The sequence below is a fragment of the Schistocerca serialis genome, chromosome 2 (assembly GCF_023864345.2).
Source record: "Schistocerca serialis cubense isolate TAMUIC-IGC-003099 chromosome 2, iqSchSeri2.2, whole genome shotgun sequence".
Classification (NCBI taxonomy): Eukaryota; Metazoa; Arthropoda; class Insecta; order Orthoptera; family Acrididae; genus Schistocerca; species Schistocerca serialis.
The window spans coordinates 1,123,853,976-1,123,873,354 of NC_064639.1; the positions used below are offsets into that span (position 1 = coordinate 1,123,853,976).

General features: G+C 39.5%; 1 protein-coding gene across 3 annotated transcripts in view; it reads right to left on the reverse strand.

Annotated features, from left to right (window-relative positions):
* The window catches only part of LOC126458569 (serine protease snake-like), a 720,709-nt gene extending 701,585 nt beyond the window's left edge, over positions 1 to 19,124 (reverse strand). For all 3 annotated transcript variants that reach the window (XM_050095702.1, XM_050095701.1, XM_050095700.1), the window contains exon 1: positions 18,661 to 19,124. In XM_050095702.1, coding sequence (XP_049951659.1) covers positions 18,661 to 18,970 — 310 coding nt within the window. In that variant the 5' untranslated portion in view covers positions 18,971 to 19,124. The remainder of the gene's footprint in view (positions 1 to 18,660) is intronic.
* Between the last annotated feature and the right edge of the window lie 255 nt (positions 19,125 to 19,379).

Consider the following 19,379-nt stretch of genomic DNA (forward strand, 5'->3'; position numbering starts at 1 on the left):
CTGAAGTAACAATGCTCCTTTAAATGATCTAAAGCAACCAGCAGTTGTCCTTTTTCTCTGTTCATTGTACAATTCACCTTTACTAATGATGCTAGGGGAATGAATTTGATTATGACTATGTGCCATCAACAAATGTTTTGGTAATACATTTGATTAAGGGCTAAGATAAAAGTAGTGCAGTTGCATCAAAAATAATGAAGAATGTGACAGCTTCATGCAATAGTAAATCATAAATAATTCAACACACCTGTGGGCCCAATTTCAATGGAGATCATCAATCAATGTTTCCTTGCAATAGCTAAATGATACATAGGGTAGAAACCACTTATGTAATTGATATAAGCTATCACTGGTAACTACAACATGCCATAATTTCTTAACAGTTTTGGAAGCGCTTTGACATATTTTCAACTACATTAATATGAAACTTTGATAGCAACCACACAGTTCTCTGTCATATTCTGGAAATCAGCAACAGGTTAGAGTACCCAGTGCACTGTCAATTTATGCTGTGTATATTTTAACACTCACTGCATTAGTTACAACACTCACAAACCTTATGACTATCACATCTGCTGGTGTACGGAGATAGTTTAGTACTTGTATAAAAGTAAACTAAATATGTATGTTGTACAATGAATTGGACTCTTGCTTGTTCTATTGTGACTGTTGTCTGAACTGCAAGTTGCCTACAGCTGATGTAATACAAGCCTTATTTGATATTATTAGTAACATATACACATCAGTTTTATCTACTAAGAAATTCATCAATGAATCAGAAGCAGTTGGCCGCCAACAAATCCTTTAGACACCTCTTAAACTGCAATTTATTAGTAGTTAAGCCTCTTATGGCTACCTGCAAGTTACTGAAACTGGACACCTTTTTGGACAAAAGTAAATGGCTTTACTGATTTCAGGAAATAAGCTGTTGGTTTGAAGAGAGACCTGTGGTCTAGGGGTAATATTTTGACTAGCTATCAAAACATCGTTAGTCCTAGTTTCAAACCCCACAATTGCTTATATTTTGAACAAAATCATCAGAAATGGTAGCCAAAGGCTTCCAGAATAAGAAGTCACCCCCAATCTGTGAAAAGCCTTGTCAAAGAGGATGGACATGGAGACAGGTTCAGTGACTCTTTAAACCTTGGGATAGGAAACTGCACCTAAAAGGCAGAAGAAACAGCTTTGATCAAATGCATGAGGATGCAGAAGGCAATGGAAACTGCTGCATTGAAGATACACAATGTGTACCCGTAAGACAAGAGGCCAGCAAATAAATAATTAAATGTATTTATTCTCTCTCCATTGGAAAAAGAATCTGGAAGAGTCCTCCATTTGTATCTTTGGGGGGGGGGGGGAGGGAAGGGGGAAGGAGAATGCCATGAAGGAGTGGACCTTGAGGAAAACAGGGAATAAGCAACAATTTGATAACAATCTAAGAGCTCAAGCTTGGAATGTCAGCATGTCAGAAGTTTTAAATGGTAAGGAAGCTAAGAGGTCTGGGTTAGGTTGTTTGGGGGAGGAGACCAACAAACAGCAAGGTCATCAATCTAATCGGATTACGGAAGGATGGGGAAGGAAGTAGGCTGTGCCCTTTCGAAGGAAACATCCTGGCATTTACCTGGAGTGATTTAGGGAAATCAGGATGGCTGGACACAGGATTGAACCGTGTTCCTCCCGAATGTGAGTCCAGTGTGCTAAACACTGCGCCATCTTGCTTGGTAAAAAAAAAAAGTCTGGCTCAATCTAGATATAGTGGGGTTTGTGAAGTGAAATCGAAGAAGACAAGGATCTTACATCAGATGAGTACAGGACAATATTAACAGCATCAGAAAATTGTATAACGGGAATGGAATTCATTATGAATAGGAAGGTTGGCCAGGAGGTGGGTTATCGTTCACTGTTCAGTGACAGGGTGGTTGTTATCAGAATCGACATAAACTTACACCAACAACAACAGTTCATGTATATATACTGATGTTGCAAGCAGACGATGAAGGGATATAAAATGAGTATGAAGGTAAAGAATGGGTAATTCAGCATGTAAATGGAGATAAGAATCTAATAGTCATGGGAGATTGGAAAGCAGTAGTAGCGGAAGGAGTAGAAGGTAGTATTATAGGAGAATATAGGCTTGGCAGTAGAAACAAGAGAGGATAAAAGCTAATTGAATTCTGATATACATTTTTAGCTTGTGACAGTGAATACTCGGGAAAAGGCCAGGAGAGGCAGAAAGATTCCACATAGAATGTGTCTTGGTCAGGCAAAGATATCAAAATAAGCTACTGGATTGTGAGGCATACCCAGGACAGATACAAATCCTGATCACTATTTATTAATAATGATAAGAGGCTGAAGTTCAAGAGACTAGTTAGAGAGAATCAACGTGCAAAGAAGTGAGATATGACAGTATTAAGGAATGAAGACACATGCTTTCATACCTCTGTGGTTATAGACACCAAGATAATGGAGAGCCCAATAGACAGTTCAGTTGAAGAGGAATGGACATCTACAAAACATGTGGTCACTGAAGTTGGAAAGAAGAGCATAGGTACAAGAAAGGCAACTGCAAAGAAACCATGAGTAACAGAATAAACACTTTAGTTGATTGCATGTGTGCTGACCACATGGGTGCACCTGGGCTTGGGCATCTGCATACATAATCTTGTGGGTGCGCCACATCCACAAAACTTTTAGTTTGATAAAAACAAAATAACATAAATATTTCTCATTTGCCTCTCTCAAAACGTAATGAACTATTAAAATGCTGATATGGAGGTGAAAATTCCTGCCCTCTAAAACATGTCTGTGTCTGAGATGTCATTGCGCAAATGCAACCAAGCCTTTCTCTGGCCAAGATGGACGCACTCCCAAGAATAACAGTTGCACTGTACCATGATTGGAGTTCCATCTTTTCAGCTTGCTTTCATATTTCCTTGCAAGTGGCATGTTACAAATGCTGACTCTATTCATCAACAATTGTTTTAAAATATCAGCTTGCCATAAATGGGCAATAATAAAGAATGCTCTGAGATATATGGAAGCCGATTGTTACAGACTGACTAAATAGTAATTTTTTGTAACGTAACAACAGCGACATTTTTGATCTCAGTGAAATCGTTTTGAAATAATCTGGACTGTTGTTGTTTTGTTTGTTGAGACAATGACTTTGGAGGACACAGTAGCTTATATTGTAGACTGAAGGGCTGTTAACACATTAATAGCTATAGTGCATTCATAATTACTTTAGGACTGACAGTTCGGAAGCAGCACAGGTGAGCCCGGGACAGAGTTACTAAGACCCGCACGGAACTTGTGCGTAATCTCATGTTTCATTCAACTCGCTCACACACTCTAAGTATTAGATCTTTAAATGTGGAGCCGATGGTAGCTCGTTGCGAAATAGATTCACAATGCGATGGTTTCATTTTTAGTTTTTTAAAATGTTTATGTAGACAATAAAACGATAGTTTTCAAGAAACAACTTTTCGATGACTTTATCAAATTTTCGACATGCGAATGAAATGTCAAGAAAACATCAAATTTTCAGCTGTTTCAAACCTTAACTGTGTCGAAGATCTCTAATGCGAGATACACGATTGTAAATAATATGAAGAGCAATCGTCTGCTCACGTACAGTAGCGATAGGCAACAGATGTCTATATCTGTAAACACCTGATATACTTCTTATATGCATCCTTATTTCCAGCACAACAAAAAATAAAATAACGTTTGTTTGGTATCTTAAATTGGACAACATCTATTCTGAGAAAGAAAAACAATACAAAAACGATCAATGTATTGCAGACATTATTTTGTATACTGTAATATGTATGCACAGATTGAATTCTAGAAATGTACTTTCTTTGGAATTAATATTTGATAACGCCGTCATATTCAAATTTCAAAACTTAATGTGAATTAATTTTGTTATGCCAGTACTTACAAGTGCAAACTGCGCACTCGAAACGTGTAGCTGAATCCGTTTGTGTTGCATCTCTATGTGAATAATGGTAAAACCCCATTGACATCATTCTCGTCGCTATTACAGACACTTGAAGTTTCGCTGTAACTATTGCCATTTAGAGAGATAATCATCTCTTCCACTGAAGTCTCCAAAGCTCCTTCATACTGCCATGCTCTATCCATAATGTTGCGTGTGTGTTTGACGGCTTTCTTCCAGTCTTCAGAGGTAACATGAGTAATAGCTTCTTTAGTACGTGCTTCTACTGCGGAGAGCGTAAATTTTTGGTTGTTCCTGGCAACGCAAACCTCTAATTTGGGACTATATCAACTCTATAGGGTTGAAGTGACAGAAGTATGGTGGCAGCCTGACGATTGTATGCCCATATTTTTTTGCCAGTTGGTCGATTTCATATTTTGGGAATTGCGGTGTATGGAAGTTTATTTTTGCAGGTGGGCCTGTGTCTAATTCGTCCAAATACATTTGAACCAGAGTTTGATCTCATTTTTGTTGCTTGAAAGTCAGCTGTGCTACTGACTGAGCAAGAGCAGCTCAGTGTATGCATGTTCAAATGGTTCAAATGGCTCTGAGCACTATGGGACTTAACAGCTGTGGTCATCAGTCCCCTAGAACTCAGAACTACTTAAACCTAACTAACCTAAGGACATCACACACATCCATGCCCGAGGCAGGATTCCAACCTGCGACCTAGCAGTCGCGCGGTTCCGGACTGCGCGCCTAGAACCGCGAGACCACCGTGGCCGGCAGTGTATGCTTGTAGTACTGGTATATTTTACTTTATCAAATCACAATTCTTCATAACACAGGCAGTCTTTATAAAAGATTATAAATGCAAGGTAATCATTTTAAAAAATAATGAGGCTCTAAAGAAAACATATACTACATTCTGCCCCTGGTATGCACCCACAGAAATTTTGGAAAGTCGCCACCCTTGCTAGATCAACGAAAGAAGGAAGTACAAAAACGTTGAGGTAACTTAAGGGAAGTCACTAAGGAATGAAATAAATAGGAAGTGCTGGGCAGCTAAGGCGAAATGACTGCATGAAAAAAATGTGAAGATATCGAAAAGAAATAATTTTCAGGACAGACTCAGCGTACAATAAAACTCGTAACTTTTGGTGAAACTAAAAGCAAGGGCTATAACATTACAAGTGCATTGGGGTTTCCTCCGTTAAAAGCAAAGGAGAGAGTGAATAGGTGGAAGGAGTACGCTGAAGGCCTCTAGGAGGTGGAAGATTTATATGATGACATCATAGAAGAAAAAGCAATGAGAGTTGATAAGAAAGAGATAAGGGATCCACTATTAGAATCAGAATTTAACAGAGGTTTGAACACTTAAGACCACACAGGGCGGAAGAGACAGTTAACATTGCATCGACATTTCAAAAATCACTAGGAAACTGGCAATAAACCGACTATTTGTGTTGGTGTTTGGAATGTATGAGACTGTCGATATACGAGGGTAGTCTGAAAAGTTTTCGGAATGGAATAGAAAAAAGTACTTACATCACTGAAACATTTTTTAGTTTTCAATGTAGTCTCCTTGTTGATCAATGCGCTTGGTCAAACGATGTTCCAGTGCTTTGACCCTATCTCGAAAATGAGTTACCTCCAGGCCTGCAAAATAATTGTCAGCTCAAGTTATCAATTCTTGTTAAAGTCAATCTTCGTGCACCAAGAAAAATTTTCAGTTTTGGGAAGAGATGGAATACTGACGGAGACAAATCAGGTGAATAATAAGGGTGGGGCAACAATTCACACCTTAGTTCGTGTAATTTTGCCGTGGCGATGGCACGTGTGTGGGCGCGCATTGTCTTAATGAAGATGACTTTCTTCCTTGACAAACCTGGCCTTATTTGGCGTATCTTTTGTTGCAGTTTATCCAGGAGGTTAGCATAGTATTCTCCAGCAAATGTTTGCCCAGCGGGGAGATAATGTACAAACAGAATCCCCTTCGCATCCCAGAACACTGATGCCATGACCTTTCCCGCTGAAGTAATTGTCTTTGATTTCTTTGGTGGCAGAGAATGAGCATGTTTCCACTGCCTTCGACTGTGTTTTATCTCTGGGGTATAGCAGTGCACCCAAGTTTCATCTGTGGTCACAAACTGGCGCAAAAAATCTTGTTCGTTTCTGCTAAAACGGGCCAAACATTGTTCCAGTATGTCCATTCTTATGCGTTTTTGATCCAGCATCAAGAGTCATGGCACCCATCTTGCAGATGATTTTTTCATTTCTAATTCTTCAGTTAAAATGTGATGTAGCCTTTCAGATGACATCTGGCAAATGTGAGCAATTTCATGCACTTTCAATTGGCTATAACACATGACTGTTCCGTGCACTTTTGCAATTATTTCTGGAGCAGTGACACGTCATGGCTGACCACTTGGCGAATCACCATCTAAGCTATCCCAACAAAATTTAAATTCATTTGTCCACTTGGCAACAGTTGACTATGAAGGAGCAGACTCCACAAGTGTATTCTGGAAATGAGCATGAATGTCCTTTGCTTTCATACCTTTCTTTACGAAGTCCTTAATTATTCTCCATCTTTGCAAATCACTACACGGGAACTAGAACAAAGCGATGTCATCACCACAGCTCTCTTCCAAGAGCACTGATGTGGCACATGTTTACAGGCAATAGTCCAATGAATATCATGTGAACAACTCTGTTATTTATTTTATCCATCTTTCAGCATTAACATGCAATCAATGTTGTCAGAAGAATGACAGCTATTTGTAATTGTTTTACATAACAAAATATTGCATGGTAAAAATATAGCAGTGTTTTATCCTATTAGCTTATAACTGCCTATGCATCCATATCTGTACATAACAGTAAGTCTTAATTTGTCAGCATTAACATGCAATCGATGTCGTTAGAGGAATTATAGCTATTTGTACATTATGTTTCATATAACAAAATATTACATGATAAAAAATATAGAGTGTTGTACCCTATTAGCTTACAGCTGCCTCTACACCCATATCTATACACAACAGTAAGCCTTAATTTATCAATAAATTAGGTCATCTTTACAACTATTCTGAAATTCTTCTGTACTATACAAAGTATTTTCCTTCACCCAAACTTTGGTTTTAGTTTTGAAAATATCCAGTGAAACCAATTAAGTCTGTGCAGGTAAAGTTTGATTAATTTTTGCCCGTGTAGTCGTAGCTAGATTAGGTTTTCTTAAGCCTGGTTGTGGGTATATCAATCATATTTGTTTGTCGAGTATTGTGTTGATGAACAGATTCCCTTATAGTGTAGTGGTTTAAGTGTTCTATTTAATAGGCAACAATATATGTAAAGAAATGCGACTGTGAGAATTTTTTAAGTCTTTAAAGTAAGGTGTACATGAGGTCTTGTTGTCATTGATTCCATAAAGACGTCTAATTGCTTTTTACTGTCAAGTGAAAATTTTTTTTGGCTCCTAGGGAGTTACACCTTACCCAATAAAAGAATGCCACAATGTAGATGACAGTGAGAGAAGGTGTAGTATGAATGAAGTAATAAATCTTGTGTGTAGTTTGGGTAGTAAGTAGATAACTTGTGATAACTTTTGACACACATAAGCTGTATGTGTGTCCCAAGTTGACTGCAAGTCAACGTATATCCCTAGTAGTTTAACAGATGATAATGCAGTGTTACTATTTGATTGACTGAAGTTTATCTTGACAGTCTTTTCATGGTTCATAGTTAACTCAGTAGCTTTGAATCGGATATAAGATATTTTGAGACATCTTCACTTTCTTCCTTCAATTTGTTTATATCCTTTCTGCTCTTAGCTAATGTTGTGTCATCAGCATAGAGGATAGATTTACAGGGTAAGTTACTCATAAAGTCATTTAAAAAATAATATAAATAGTAGAGGGCCAAGCACTCAGCCCTGAGGAACACCTCATTTTATACTTAGAGTCTGTGACTTTTGGCCATTATGTTTTACATTTTGTTTTCTGTTGCTGATGTATGATTCAGTTAGTGAGAGTTCCAAGTGTCTGATTCCATAGCAACACAGTATCTAATAATAATTTGTGGTTAACTGAGTCAATAAGAATGGCTTCAGCAGATAATTATGACTTGAATGAGCTTAGTACAAAAGAGATAAGATTTTCAACTGCTTTGACTATTGGTGAGTTAGACCTAAATCCATACTGAGAATCATTTAATATATTATTGTGAGATAGGTGTATGCATATTTGCTGCAGTATGCAATATTCTATTATTTTTGAGAGAGTATGCACAAGCGAAATTGAGCAATAATTATTGATACAGGACTTGTCATCCTTTTTGTAAAATGGTATGACAACTGACTTTGAGACATTCTGGAAAGTTTCTACTAGAGAGCATCCAGTTTATCAGTATGCAAAGAGGATATAATATAAGAACTACAAGTTTTTTAATTACAAAGTTTGACAGGCCATAAACATCTTCAGATATGGCTAATTTAGAGGTTGCTTTAATTATATCAATTACTTGTACTTCTCTCCATTTACAAGCTGAAAGTATGTTTGTAACGTTTTGTTGAAAACTTCTGTCAGATGTTGATTGAAAGATAGGTGCATGTGTAGAATTGGAATTCTGTTTCTCCTGAGTTGAGAGACTAAGTTTGGCAGAGTTGACAAAAAAGTGATTGAAATCATCAACAGTAATGTTAGCAGCATCTGTGTTGTCTTTATAGTTTATATCAATACCTAGCTCTGCTATTATTACTTTCCATGGGGCCTCACATTTATTGTGTGATTTTTTAATGAAATCACCATTTGCTTTATATTTGGCTATTTGAATTTCAGATCTGTATTTTATTTTCTAATTTTTGTAAGTTTCTGTATCTACTGTTCCCTTTTTGACCTTATCATGATAAGTAGTTACCAATAGTCCTAGTTTTTGTAATTGAGGTGAAAACCACTTCTGTAAGTACTTTAAACATAGCTGCGCTACAGCAACGGTTCCACGTAAATCAGACTAAGAACAGCCGACCAGTTGCAAAGGATAAAGTAATCTTTACCTAGGTTTCAATAGATATAAATCTATCTTCTTCAGAAGACGGCAGTATTATAACATGAAGTGATATGTCCTTATCGTTTAGGCAAACATCCGCATAGTTACATTAATCATATAAAATATAGCCCTGAAAACAGGGTTTGTCAAACAAATAAAATAGGTACATAGAAGTTGCAGAGCGCCTAAGCGACTCGCTTAGGTGCTCTGCAACTTCTATGTACCTATTTTATTTGTTTGACAAACCCTGTTTTCAGGGCTATATTTTATATGATTAATGTAACTATGCGGATGTTTGCCTAAACGATAAGGACATATCACTTCATGTTATAATACTGCCGTCTTCTGAAGAAGATAGATTTATATCTATTGAAACCTAGGTAAAGATTACTTTATCCTTTGCAACTGGTCGGCTGTTCTTAGTCTGATTCACTTCTGTAAGGTTGAGTAGCTAGGTTTCCTGACTGTTTTTTTGTATTTTTAACAGTGGACAGTATGTATGGAAGATTTCAGAAATCATTTTGAGGAATGTGCTGAAGGCTTCATCCACATTTCTGGAGGAATGTATAACAGCTATTGACTTAAGTTCTTCTCTGAAAATAGTCTCACACACTGAGTTTGTTTCTGGCCTTCTTTTGGTTTTACAGTAGTTAGTTTCATCCATATACCTCTATGGTACGACAGGTAATCGGTATTAAATAAGCCTAGCTCGAAATGACATTTGTATACATTTGTTATTAGATTCTCAAGACAGAAGAAATGCCTTGTAGGACTTCATTAGCATGGAAGAGATTATAGGATCTTAATATATTTACTAAATTAACATTACTGGCTTTTATTTTCCTAATGTCTATGTTTAGATCCCCAAAAATTAATATTTTGTATTTAGCATTCTTTTCTATACTGATCGCAAGTTTTTCTAAACATTCTATAAATTGTTCTACATTACTTTCAGGAGTGTGATATAAAGAAAACGTTATGAGCTGTATGCTACGTATAATCAAAGCAGCTGCTTCAAAAACACCTTTAATGCATAAGTCACTAACTTCAAGAACAGAAAACCTTAAGTCTAGATCATTGCTAACATATATGGATGAACCACCATAAGATTCACTGGGTCTGTAGTAGTAGGTAGCTAATTTGAAACCTGATGGTACATACAGTTTATATCTTCTTCCTTTAACCAATGTTCGTTTACACATAAAATCATTCTTTTGTTACTTCTTTATAGTATACCAAGCTCATTCTCCCCCCTCCCCGCCTCCCCATGAACCATGGACCTTGCTGTTGGTGGGGAGGCCTGCGTGCCTCAGCGATACAGATAGCCGTACCGTAAGTGCGACCACAACGGAGGGGTATCTGTTGAGAGGCCAGACAAACGGGTGGTTCCTGAAGAGGAGCAACAGCCTTTTCAGTAGTTGCAGGGGCAACAGTCTGGATGATTGACTGATCTGGCCTTGGAACACTAACCAAAACGGCCTTGCTGTGCTGGTACTGCGAATGGCTGAAAGCAAGGGGAAACTACAACTGTAACTTTTCCTGGGGACATGCAGCTTTACTGTATGGTTAAATGGTGATGAAATCCTCTTGGGTAAGATATTCCAGAGGTAAAATAGTCCCCCCTTTGGATCTCCGGGCAGGGACTACTCAAGAGGATGTCACTATCAGGAGAAAGAAAAGAGGTGTTCTACGGATTGGAGCATGGAATGTCAGATCCCTTAATCGGGCATGTAGGTTAGAAAATTTAAAAAGGGAAATGGATAGGTTAAAGTTAGATATAGTGGTAATTAGTGAAGTTCGGTGGCAGGAGGAACAAGACTTTTGGTCAGGTGAATACAGGGTTTTAAATACAAAATCAAACAGGGGTAATGCAGGAGTAGGTTTAATAATGAATAAAAAAATAGGAGTACAGGTAAGCTACTACAAGCAGCATAGTGAACGCATTATTGTGGCCAAGATAGACACAAAACCCACGCCTACTACAGTAGTACAAGTTTATATGCCAACTAGCTCTGCAGATGACGAAGAAATTGAAGAAATGTATGGTGAAATAAAAGAAATTATTCAGATAGTGAAGCGAGACGAAAATTTAATAGTCATGGGTGACTGGAATTCGAGAGTAGGAAAAGGGAGAGAAGGAAACGTAGTAGGTGAATATGGATTGGGGGTAAGAAATAAAAGAGGAAGCCACCTGGTAGAATTTTGCACAGAGCATAACTTAATCATAGCTAACACTTGGTTCAAGAATCATAAAAGAAGGCTGTATACCTGGAAGAATCCTGGAGATACTAAAAGGTATCAGATAGATCATATAATTTTGGGCACCCATCGTGCACAGAACTTACGGTAACCCAATCTTGCTGTCACTATCTCGTACAAGAGAGTCTTAGAAATCTGTGGAAAACCAGTAGACAACTCCGACGTTGAGAAACGTCGATTTTCACGAACTTTTGCATCAACTGTCTGAACGAGTTCGTCAGTCACCAATGATGGTCTACCACTCCTCTCTTCATCATGAACGTTTTCTCGTCCACTTTTAAATAAACGTACCCATTCACGGACATTTCCTTCACTCATAACTCTTGGTCCGTACACGGCACAAAGCTCACGATGAATAGCTGCTGCAGAATATCCTTTGGCTGCAAAAAACCTTATGACAGCACGCACTTCACATTTGGCGGGGTTTTCTATTGCAGCACACATTTCAAACTGCCACAAAAACTAAACTAGCGCAGGTACGACGTTCACTCGACCACGGCTTGATGCAGACTGACCTGTTGAGTGCGTGAACGCACAGATGGCGTTGCTACTCCCCCCACAACCCGCACTGTGACCAATCGAGGGCTAGTAGAAATCCTTGGATAACAGAAGAAATACTGAATTTAATTGATGAAAGGGCAAAATATAAAAACACAGTAAATAAAGCAGACAAAAAGGAATACAAACGTCTCAAAAATGAGATCGACTGGAAGTGCAAAATGGCTAAGCAGGGATGGCTAGAGGACAAATGTAACGATGTAGAGGCGTATATCACTAGGGGTAAGATAGATACTAACTACAGGAAAATTAAAGAGACCTTTGGAGAAAAGAGAGCCACTTGTATGAAAATCAAGAGCTCAGATGGAAACCCAGTTCTAAGCAAAGAAGGGAAAGCAGAAAGGTAGAAGGAGTATATAGAGGGTCTATACAAGGATGATGTACTTGAGGACAATATTATGGAAATGGAAGAGGATGTAGATGAAGATGAAATGGGAGATATGATGCTGCGTGAAGAGTTTGACAGAGCACTGAGAGACCTGAGTCGAAACAAGGCCCTGCGAGTAGACAACATTCCATTAGAACTACTGACGACCTTGGGGGAGCCAGTCATGACAAAACTCTACCATCTGGTGAGCAAGATGTATGAAACAGGCGAAATACCCTCAGACTTCAAGAAGAATATAATATTCCCAATCCCAAAGAAAGCAGGTGTTGACAGATGTGAAAATTACTGAACTATCAGTTTAATAAGTCATGGCTGCAAAATACTAACGCGAATTCTTTGCAGTCGAATAGATAAACTAGTAGAAGCCGACCTCGGGGAAGATCAGTTTGGATTCCATAGAAATATTGGAACATGTGAGGTAATACTGACCCTACGACTTATCTTAGAAAATAGATTAAGGAAAGGCAAACCTACGTTTCTAGTATTTGTAGACGTAGAGAAAGTTTTTGACAATGTTGACTGGAATACTCTCTTTCAAATTCTGAAGGTGGCAGGGGTAAAATACAGGGAGCGAAAGGCTATTTACAATTTGTACAGGAACCAGATGGCAGTTATAAGAGTCGAGGGACATGAAAGGGAAGCAGTTGTTGGGAAGGGAGTGAGACAGGGTTGTAGCCTGTCCCCGATGTTATTCAATCTGTATATTGAGCAGGCTGTGAAGGAAACAAAAGAAAAATTCGAAGTAGGTACTAAAATCCATGGAGAAGAAATAAAAACTTTGAAGTTCGCCGATGACATTGTAATTCGGTCAGAGACAGGAAAGAACTTGGAAGAGCAGCTGAAAGGAATGGATAGTGTCTTGAAAGAAGGATAAGAGATGAACATCAACAAAAGCAAAACGAGGATAATGGAATGTAGTCGAATTAAGCAGGGTGATGCTGAGGGAATTAGATTAGGAAATGAGACACTTAAAGTAGTAAAGGAGTTTTGCTATTTGGGGAGCAAAATAACTGATGATGGTCGAAGTAGAGAGGATATAAAATGTAGACTGGCAATGGCAAGGAAAGCGTTTCTGAAGAAGAGAAATTTGTTAACATCGAGAATAGATTTAAGTGTCAGGAAGTCGTTTCTGAAAGTATTTGTGTGGAGTGTAGCCATGTATGGAAGTGAAACATGGACGATAAATGGTTTGGACAAGAATAGAATAGAAGCTTTAGAAATGTGGTGCTACAGAAGAATGCTCAAGATTAGATGGGTAGATCATATAACTAATGAGGAGGTATTGAATAGGATTGGGGAGAAGAGAAGTTTGTGGCGCAACTTGACTAGAAGAAGGGACCAGTTGGTAGGACATGTTCTGAGGCATTAAGTGATCACCAAATTAGTATTGAAGGGCAGCGTGGAGGGTAAAATCGTAGAGGGAGACCAAGAGATGAGTACACCAAGCAGATTCAGAAGGATGTAGGTTGCAGTATGTACTGGGAGATGAAGAAGCTTGCACAGGATAGAGTAGCATGGAAAGCTGCATCAAACCTTGCATGCAGTAGAATCAGTCTGCCCCCCTTACCAGACAGCATTTGCATTGTTGCTTAATCGTATTGTCTGTCCACCCCCAATTAACTACGTGACCAGAATTAACTCACGTTTCATCGAACCAAACCACTTCATTAACATTTACACTAAATATTTGTCTTGAAAATCAGCATCGCAATGCAGCAATATCCTCCCTTTCCATCAATAGCGAAAAGTCCTCATTCTTTAAGTGTCACCAATAACTTTGAGAGTGTGGGATGTTCCTTTCTGCGATATTAATTGTAAACATGTCGATGAACTGCATCCTCTGCAAATGAATCTAAAATTCGTAACACGCTTGTAACACGCTTATCCATAGAACGTTTCTTGCCGGGAGTACCAAGTTTGGATGGTTCACCAGCTTTCTTTTTGTCTCAAACACTTCCTTCCTAATTTTTACGACAGTGTTTTTGTTGATATTCAGGGCTGCTGCCGTTCCATCTACTACCTTGCTAACGGAGTGTAGTGAACCACCATTAAGTTTATCACTCTCAAAGTAAGCTCTTAACGAACAAACCATTTCTCTACACTATCCTCGTAAAGCAGTCCACTGTCCACGAGAACGACATCGAACTTTTCCACTTCTAACTTTAGATGTACTTTTTTCTGACATGTTAAAGAAGACAGCGAATAACTGTCACAGAAACAATATGGTACTCCTAACCCGCAACAAAACAAACACAGCGTGCAGCTATCGCACAGACTCACTCACTGCAGCTAAATCGCGGCACAGGTGGACGTGTTGTGGACTGAAATTTGGCTCCTCAGAGTGCACATGCCTGCTGGGCTGTGGCTACAGCCATCACGGGACTGGCTGAATCCGAGCCGTGCCTCCGCCGCGGCCTTCTCCCTACCACTTCCGTCGTAGCTGTCAATACTAAAGTGATTTTGAATAGACTATAGTACAAAGTAGAGGTCTACTGAGGGGATGTATGGGTCAGAAGCTCTTTGTCAGGCAAAAATTTTCACAATTTTCAAACGTTGCGTGATTACTGGATGCATGTGGAAAGCTGTAATACAGCATTGAAAATTGGCTTTGGGAAGGATAACGGCACCAGAGAGGCAGTTCTAGTGTTGCGACTGCTAATGGAAGCAAGACCAAAGAAAAACCGAGACCCGCTCAAACGATTTGTCGACCTGGAAAAAGCTTTTGACAATGAAAAATGGTGCAAGATGTTCCAATTTCTGAGAAAAATAGAGGTAAGCTGTGTGGAAAGATGGGTAATAGAAGAACGGGTTCAAATGGTTCAAATGGTTCTGAACACTATGCAACTTAACTTCCGAGGTCATCAGTCGCCTAGAACTTAGAACTAATTAAACCTAACTAACCTAAGGACATCACACACATCCATGCCGGAGGCAGGATTCGAACCTGCGATCGTAGCGGTCGCTCGGCTCCAGACTGTAGCACCTCAGTAGCTCGGTACGGGGTTTTGTTGAAGGTTCGAGAACATACCTTCACCGAGGAGTCAAGCAGTATATTGCTCCCTCCTATGTATATCTCGCGAAGAGACCATGAGGATAAAATCAGAGAGATTAGAGCCCACACAGAGGCATACCGACAATCCTTCTTTCCACGAACAATACGAGACTGGAATAGAAGGGAGAACCGATAGAGGTACTCAAGGTACCCTCCGCCACACAGCGTCAGGTGGCTTGCGGAGTGTGGATGTAGATGTAGATGTAGATGTAGGAAACATATAAAGCTTAACATGAAGCGTTGAGTGACTAGCAGGAAGAGTTTGTGTACCTTCAATTTTAAACTTTTAAAACATAAAAAATGAAATCCATTTTGGCCCTGAGAATATAAGTAAATGCAAAAAGCGCATAGATAAAACGCGGTAGAAGTTAAAATATTTACGACAGCCTAAGAAAGTTTTAATCCACTTCTAATGCGAAGAAAAATATACAGGGCGTCCCTCCTAAGAATCGTCATGCGCACTTACTCTGATGCTTCGACAGTTATTTGTAACCATTTAGCTGTATAAATCATTTAAAATTTGCAATTTCGTTTTTGTAACATGATGCTGGCGTCGCTACGTCTTTAATGCGACGCCCATGACGATAGAAAACATGGGTATGTTTTCGATTACAAACAAATTGGTTTTTACAGATGGTTTTTAAAGCGAAGCTTTACCGCCCATTCAGTAGTCTACTGCTGTATTTGTTTTTATCAGTATGTGTTAAGAGGGCAGCAAAACCGTAAAAATGACCAGTAATCCAGCAGTGACTCAACAGCGATCTTACATGGCGGTAGAAATAGTCGCGCGTCAGTTCATGTTTTAATGCCCTGTTAATATATAGATAAAACAAATGCCGGACTAGACTAATCTGAATGGGCACCTAAAGTACCTATTTAAAAATCACTTTGTTTGTAATGGGAAAGAAACCGGCACTTTCTGTCGACAATGGGTGACGCATGAAGGGCGTGATGAAATTAATTTGTTTGGGCTGTCTCCAGGGCTACATACTGCGAAATTTAAAGCGTGAAAATCTGCCGAACGTACCCCCGACACTTCGATCATTCACCCATTGACACTCTCTCTCACCCCCCCCCCTCCCCCAATTCCGCAGCCCACCCCCACCCTCACCCACACACACAAAAAGGCGAGGTCGATTCTACTACGTGTAAGCCCTTATTTTTAAACTGCATTAGAGTACGGTACACTGAAGCACTATCAACTAGAAACGGAAAATAAAACAAATACAGAGGGCTGCAATGACATCCAAAGCAGCTGGGAAAAAATAAAAACTGGTATTTTCGAAGCAGCAGAAGAAGTAATAGGAAAAGAAAGGACAGAGAAAAGGAAGGAATGGATCACTAATGACCTACTAAATATGATGGAAGAAAGAAGGAAATTAAAAAATTCTGTGAAGAGGGAAGACCAAGAGAAATACAAGAGTCTGAAAAACAGAATCAACAGAGAGGCAAAACAAGCAAGAGAAAAATACCTTGATGATCTCTGTATTTCAGTTGAGGACAACATGAGAAAGGGAAATATTGACAAGGCCTATGAATTTGTGAGACATTTCTTTGGAGACAGAAGAAACAAGTGTTGGGCTGTGATGGATGAAGATGGCAATATGTTGGATGACGATGATGAAGTTGGAAGAAGATGGAAACAATATATAGGAAAACTGTACAGAGGACCAGAAATGCCTGAAAACACATGGAAGAAGAAACAGAAGTAGATGCACACAACATAGGTGAACCTATATTAAAGGAAGAGTTTTAACTAGCTCTGAAAAAACTGAAAAACAACAAATCGCCTGGTATAGAAAATATCGCAGCTGAACTTCTGAAATATGGAGGAGCAAAACTGAATCAGGAGTTGTATAATCTTGTTTTCAACATGTACGAGCAGGGTAAAATTCCTACAGACTTTGAGAAAAACATTATGATCCCCATTCCAAAGAAGGCAACTGCTACAAGATGTGAAAATTATAGAACGCTCAGTCTAGTTACTCACGCCTCTAAAATAGTAACCTCAATTATCCTAAAACGCATAGAACAAAAAGTCGAAGCTACGCTCTCCAAAGACCAGTTTGGATTCCGGAAAGATAGAGGAACCAGGGAAGCAATATTTGCTCTAAAACTAATAATAGAGAAACGACTAGATAAGAACCTGACAACATACATAGCTTTCGTAGATGTAGAAAAAGCCTTTGATAATGTTGGATGGGATAAGATGTTTGAGGTCTCCAAAAAGTAGGAATAGACTATAAAGACAGAAAAATGATATGGAAGAGGTGCAGATACGGAAAGGTGTCTGACAAGGTTGAGCACTATCCCCTGTTATCTTTAACCTATACATTGAAGAGGTGCTGAAAAAAGTATGGGAAAATTCACAGACAGGTGTAGTAACTCATGGCCAACGAATAGATATGATAAAATATGCCGATGATATAGCTGTCCTAGCTGAAAGTGAAGAAGATCTTGTAGTTCTACTGAATAGAATGGATAAAGTTATGGGGGAAGAATATAACATGAGAATTAATAAAGCAAAAACAAAAGCAATTGCATGCGACAAAAAAGATCAAGTGAAAGTCCAAGTTCATGTAGGCAATGAACTGCTTGAATAAGCTGATAAATTTACTTATCTGGGCATTAATATTACCAGGGATGGAAGGAGCAAGGCAGAAGTGAGAAGTAGAAATGATCAAGCAAGGGCTGCTTTTAACAAGAAGAAAAACATCTTAACATCTAAGAGCATCAGCCTTGAAATCAGGAAAAGATTTTTGAAATCATATGTGTGGAGTGTGGCATGCTATGGGTGTGAAACATGGACTCTCGGGACGGAGGAAGACCAGAAGCTAAATTCTTTTGAAATGTGGTGCTAGAGACGCATGCTCAAAATAAAACGTATCGGCAAGGTCACAAACGAAGTGGTTCTGGAAAGAGCAGGCGAGAAGAGAAGCTTCTGAAATTTCATTGTTAAAAGAAGACTGCAATTTACAGGCCATCTATTAAGACATAAAGGACTCCTGAACACAATCATAGAGGGATATGGCGAGGGAAAAAGACCAAGAGGAAGATCACGGCTGAGGTACATGGATCAAATCGTGAAAGACGTGGGATGTACCACCTATAAAGAAATGAAGAGAAAAGCTGAAAGACGCACAGAACGGAGACAAGCTGCCATTGTAGCAGTTGCAAACCAATCCTTGGATCGAGCACTACAGAAGAAGAGAAGAAGAGTACGGTACCATGGTTGTTTGCAGTGCGTTAATTAACAATCCTATTAAGTCATATGACCGACTACTGACATACATTACCATAGCGCAGCGATAATATTCACATATCGCGTCAGTGACAGGCGTCACATTTTCTCCCTGTTTAGCCATATGCACACACAAGTACATTAATTATTCGTGGATTCAGATGTAGACTCACCAATGCTTCCGGCGTTGGTTGCCGCTACGAGGAGCAAAAGCACGATTGTAGCAGATGGCCACATCGAGGGTCCCACGCGGGACAGAAAACGTCGCGTTGTCATATCGCTAACAACCGAACGTGTACGTGACACGTCGTACTTCGCGGATGTCATCAGACGACTGAAGCGCCCCACAGACGGTACCCGGTTGGTGGCTGCGCTCTCGGCTGACGTCACAGTTTGGAAGCCCGCGCACGCGTGTAGAAAGCTGTCCCGTTCCCACCCGGATGTACCAGCCTTGTTGTTGGGGTGCAGCTCCTCAGAAACCATTCTGCCTCACCGCCGGCGACACTGCCTTCCTATCAGCGTGATCTTCGCGATTCCGGTACAGGGTTAGTTGTTATTTCCACAGGTTGCCTCTTCATCTATACGTAAATATACATCTACATCTATACTAAGCAAGTCACTCTGCAGTGTGTGAGCGAGGATTCTTTGTGTGTCAGCGACACTTCCCTCTTTTTCATGTTCCGGTCGCGAGTAATTCCCGGAAAGAACGATGGCCGATAAGCCTCCGTGTGGTTTTGAATCACTCCACTTTTATCTTCATGGTCCTTCCGCGAGATGTACATAAGAGGAAACTGATGTGTTGGTAAATGTGCCAACACCTTGTAGATAGAGGAGGCCGAAATGCACACTATCTAACGCAGACGGGCGTGAATTCTGGAACAGGATAAATAGT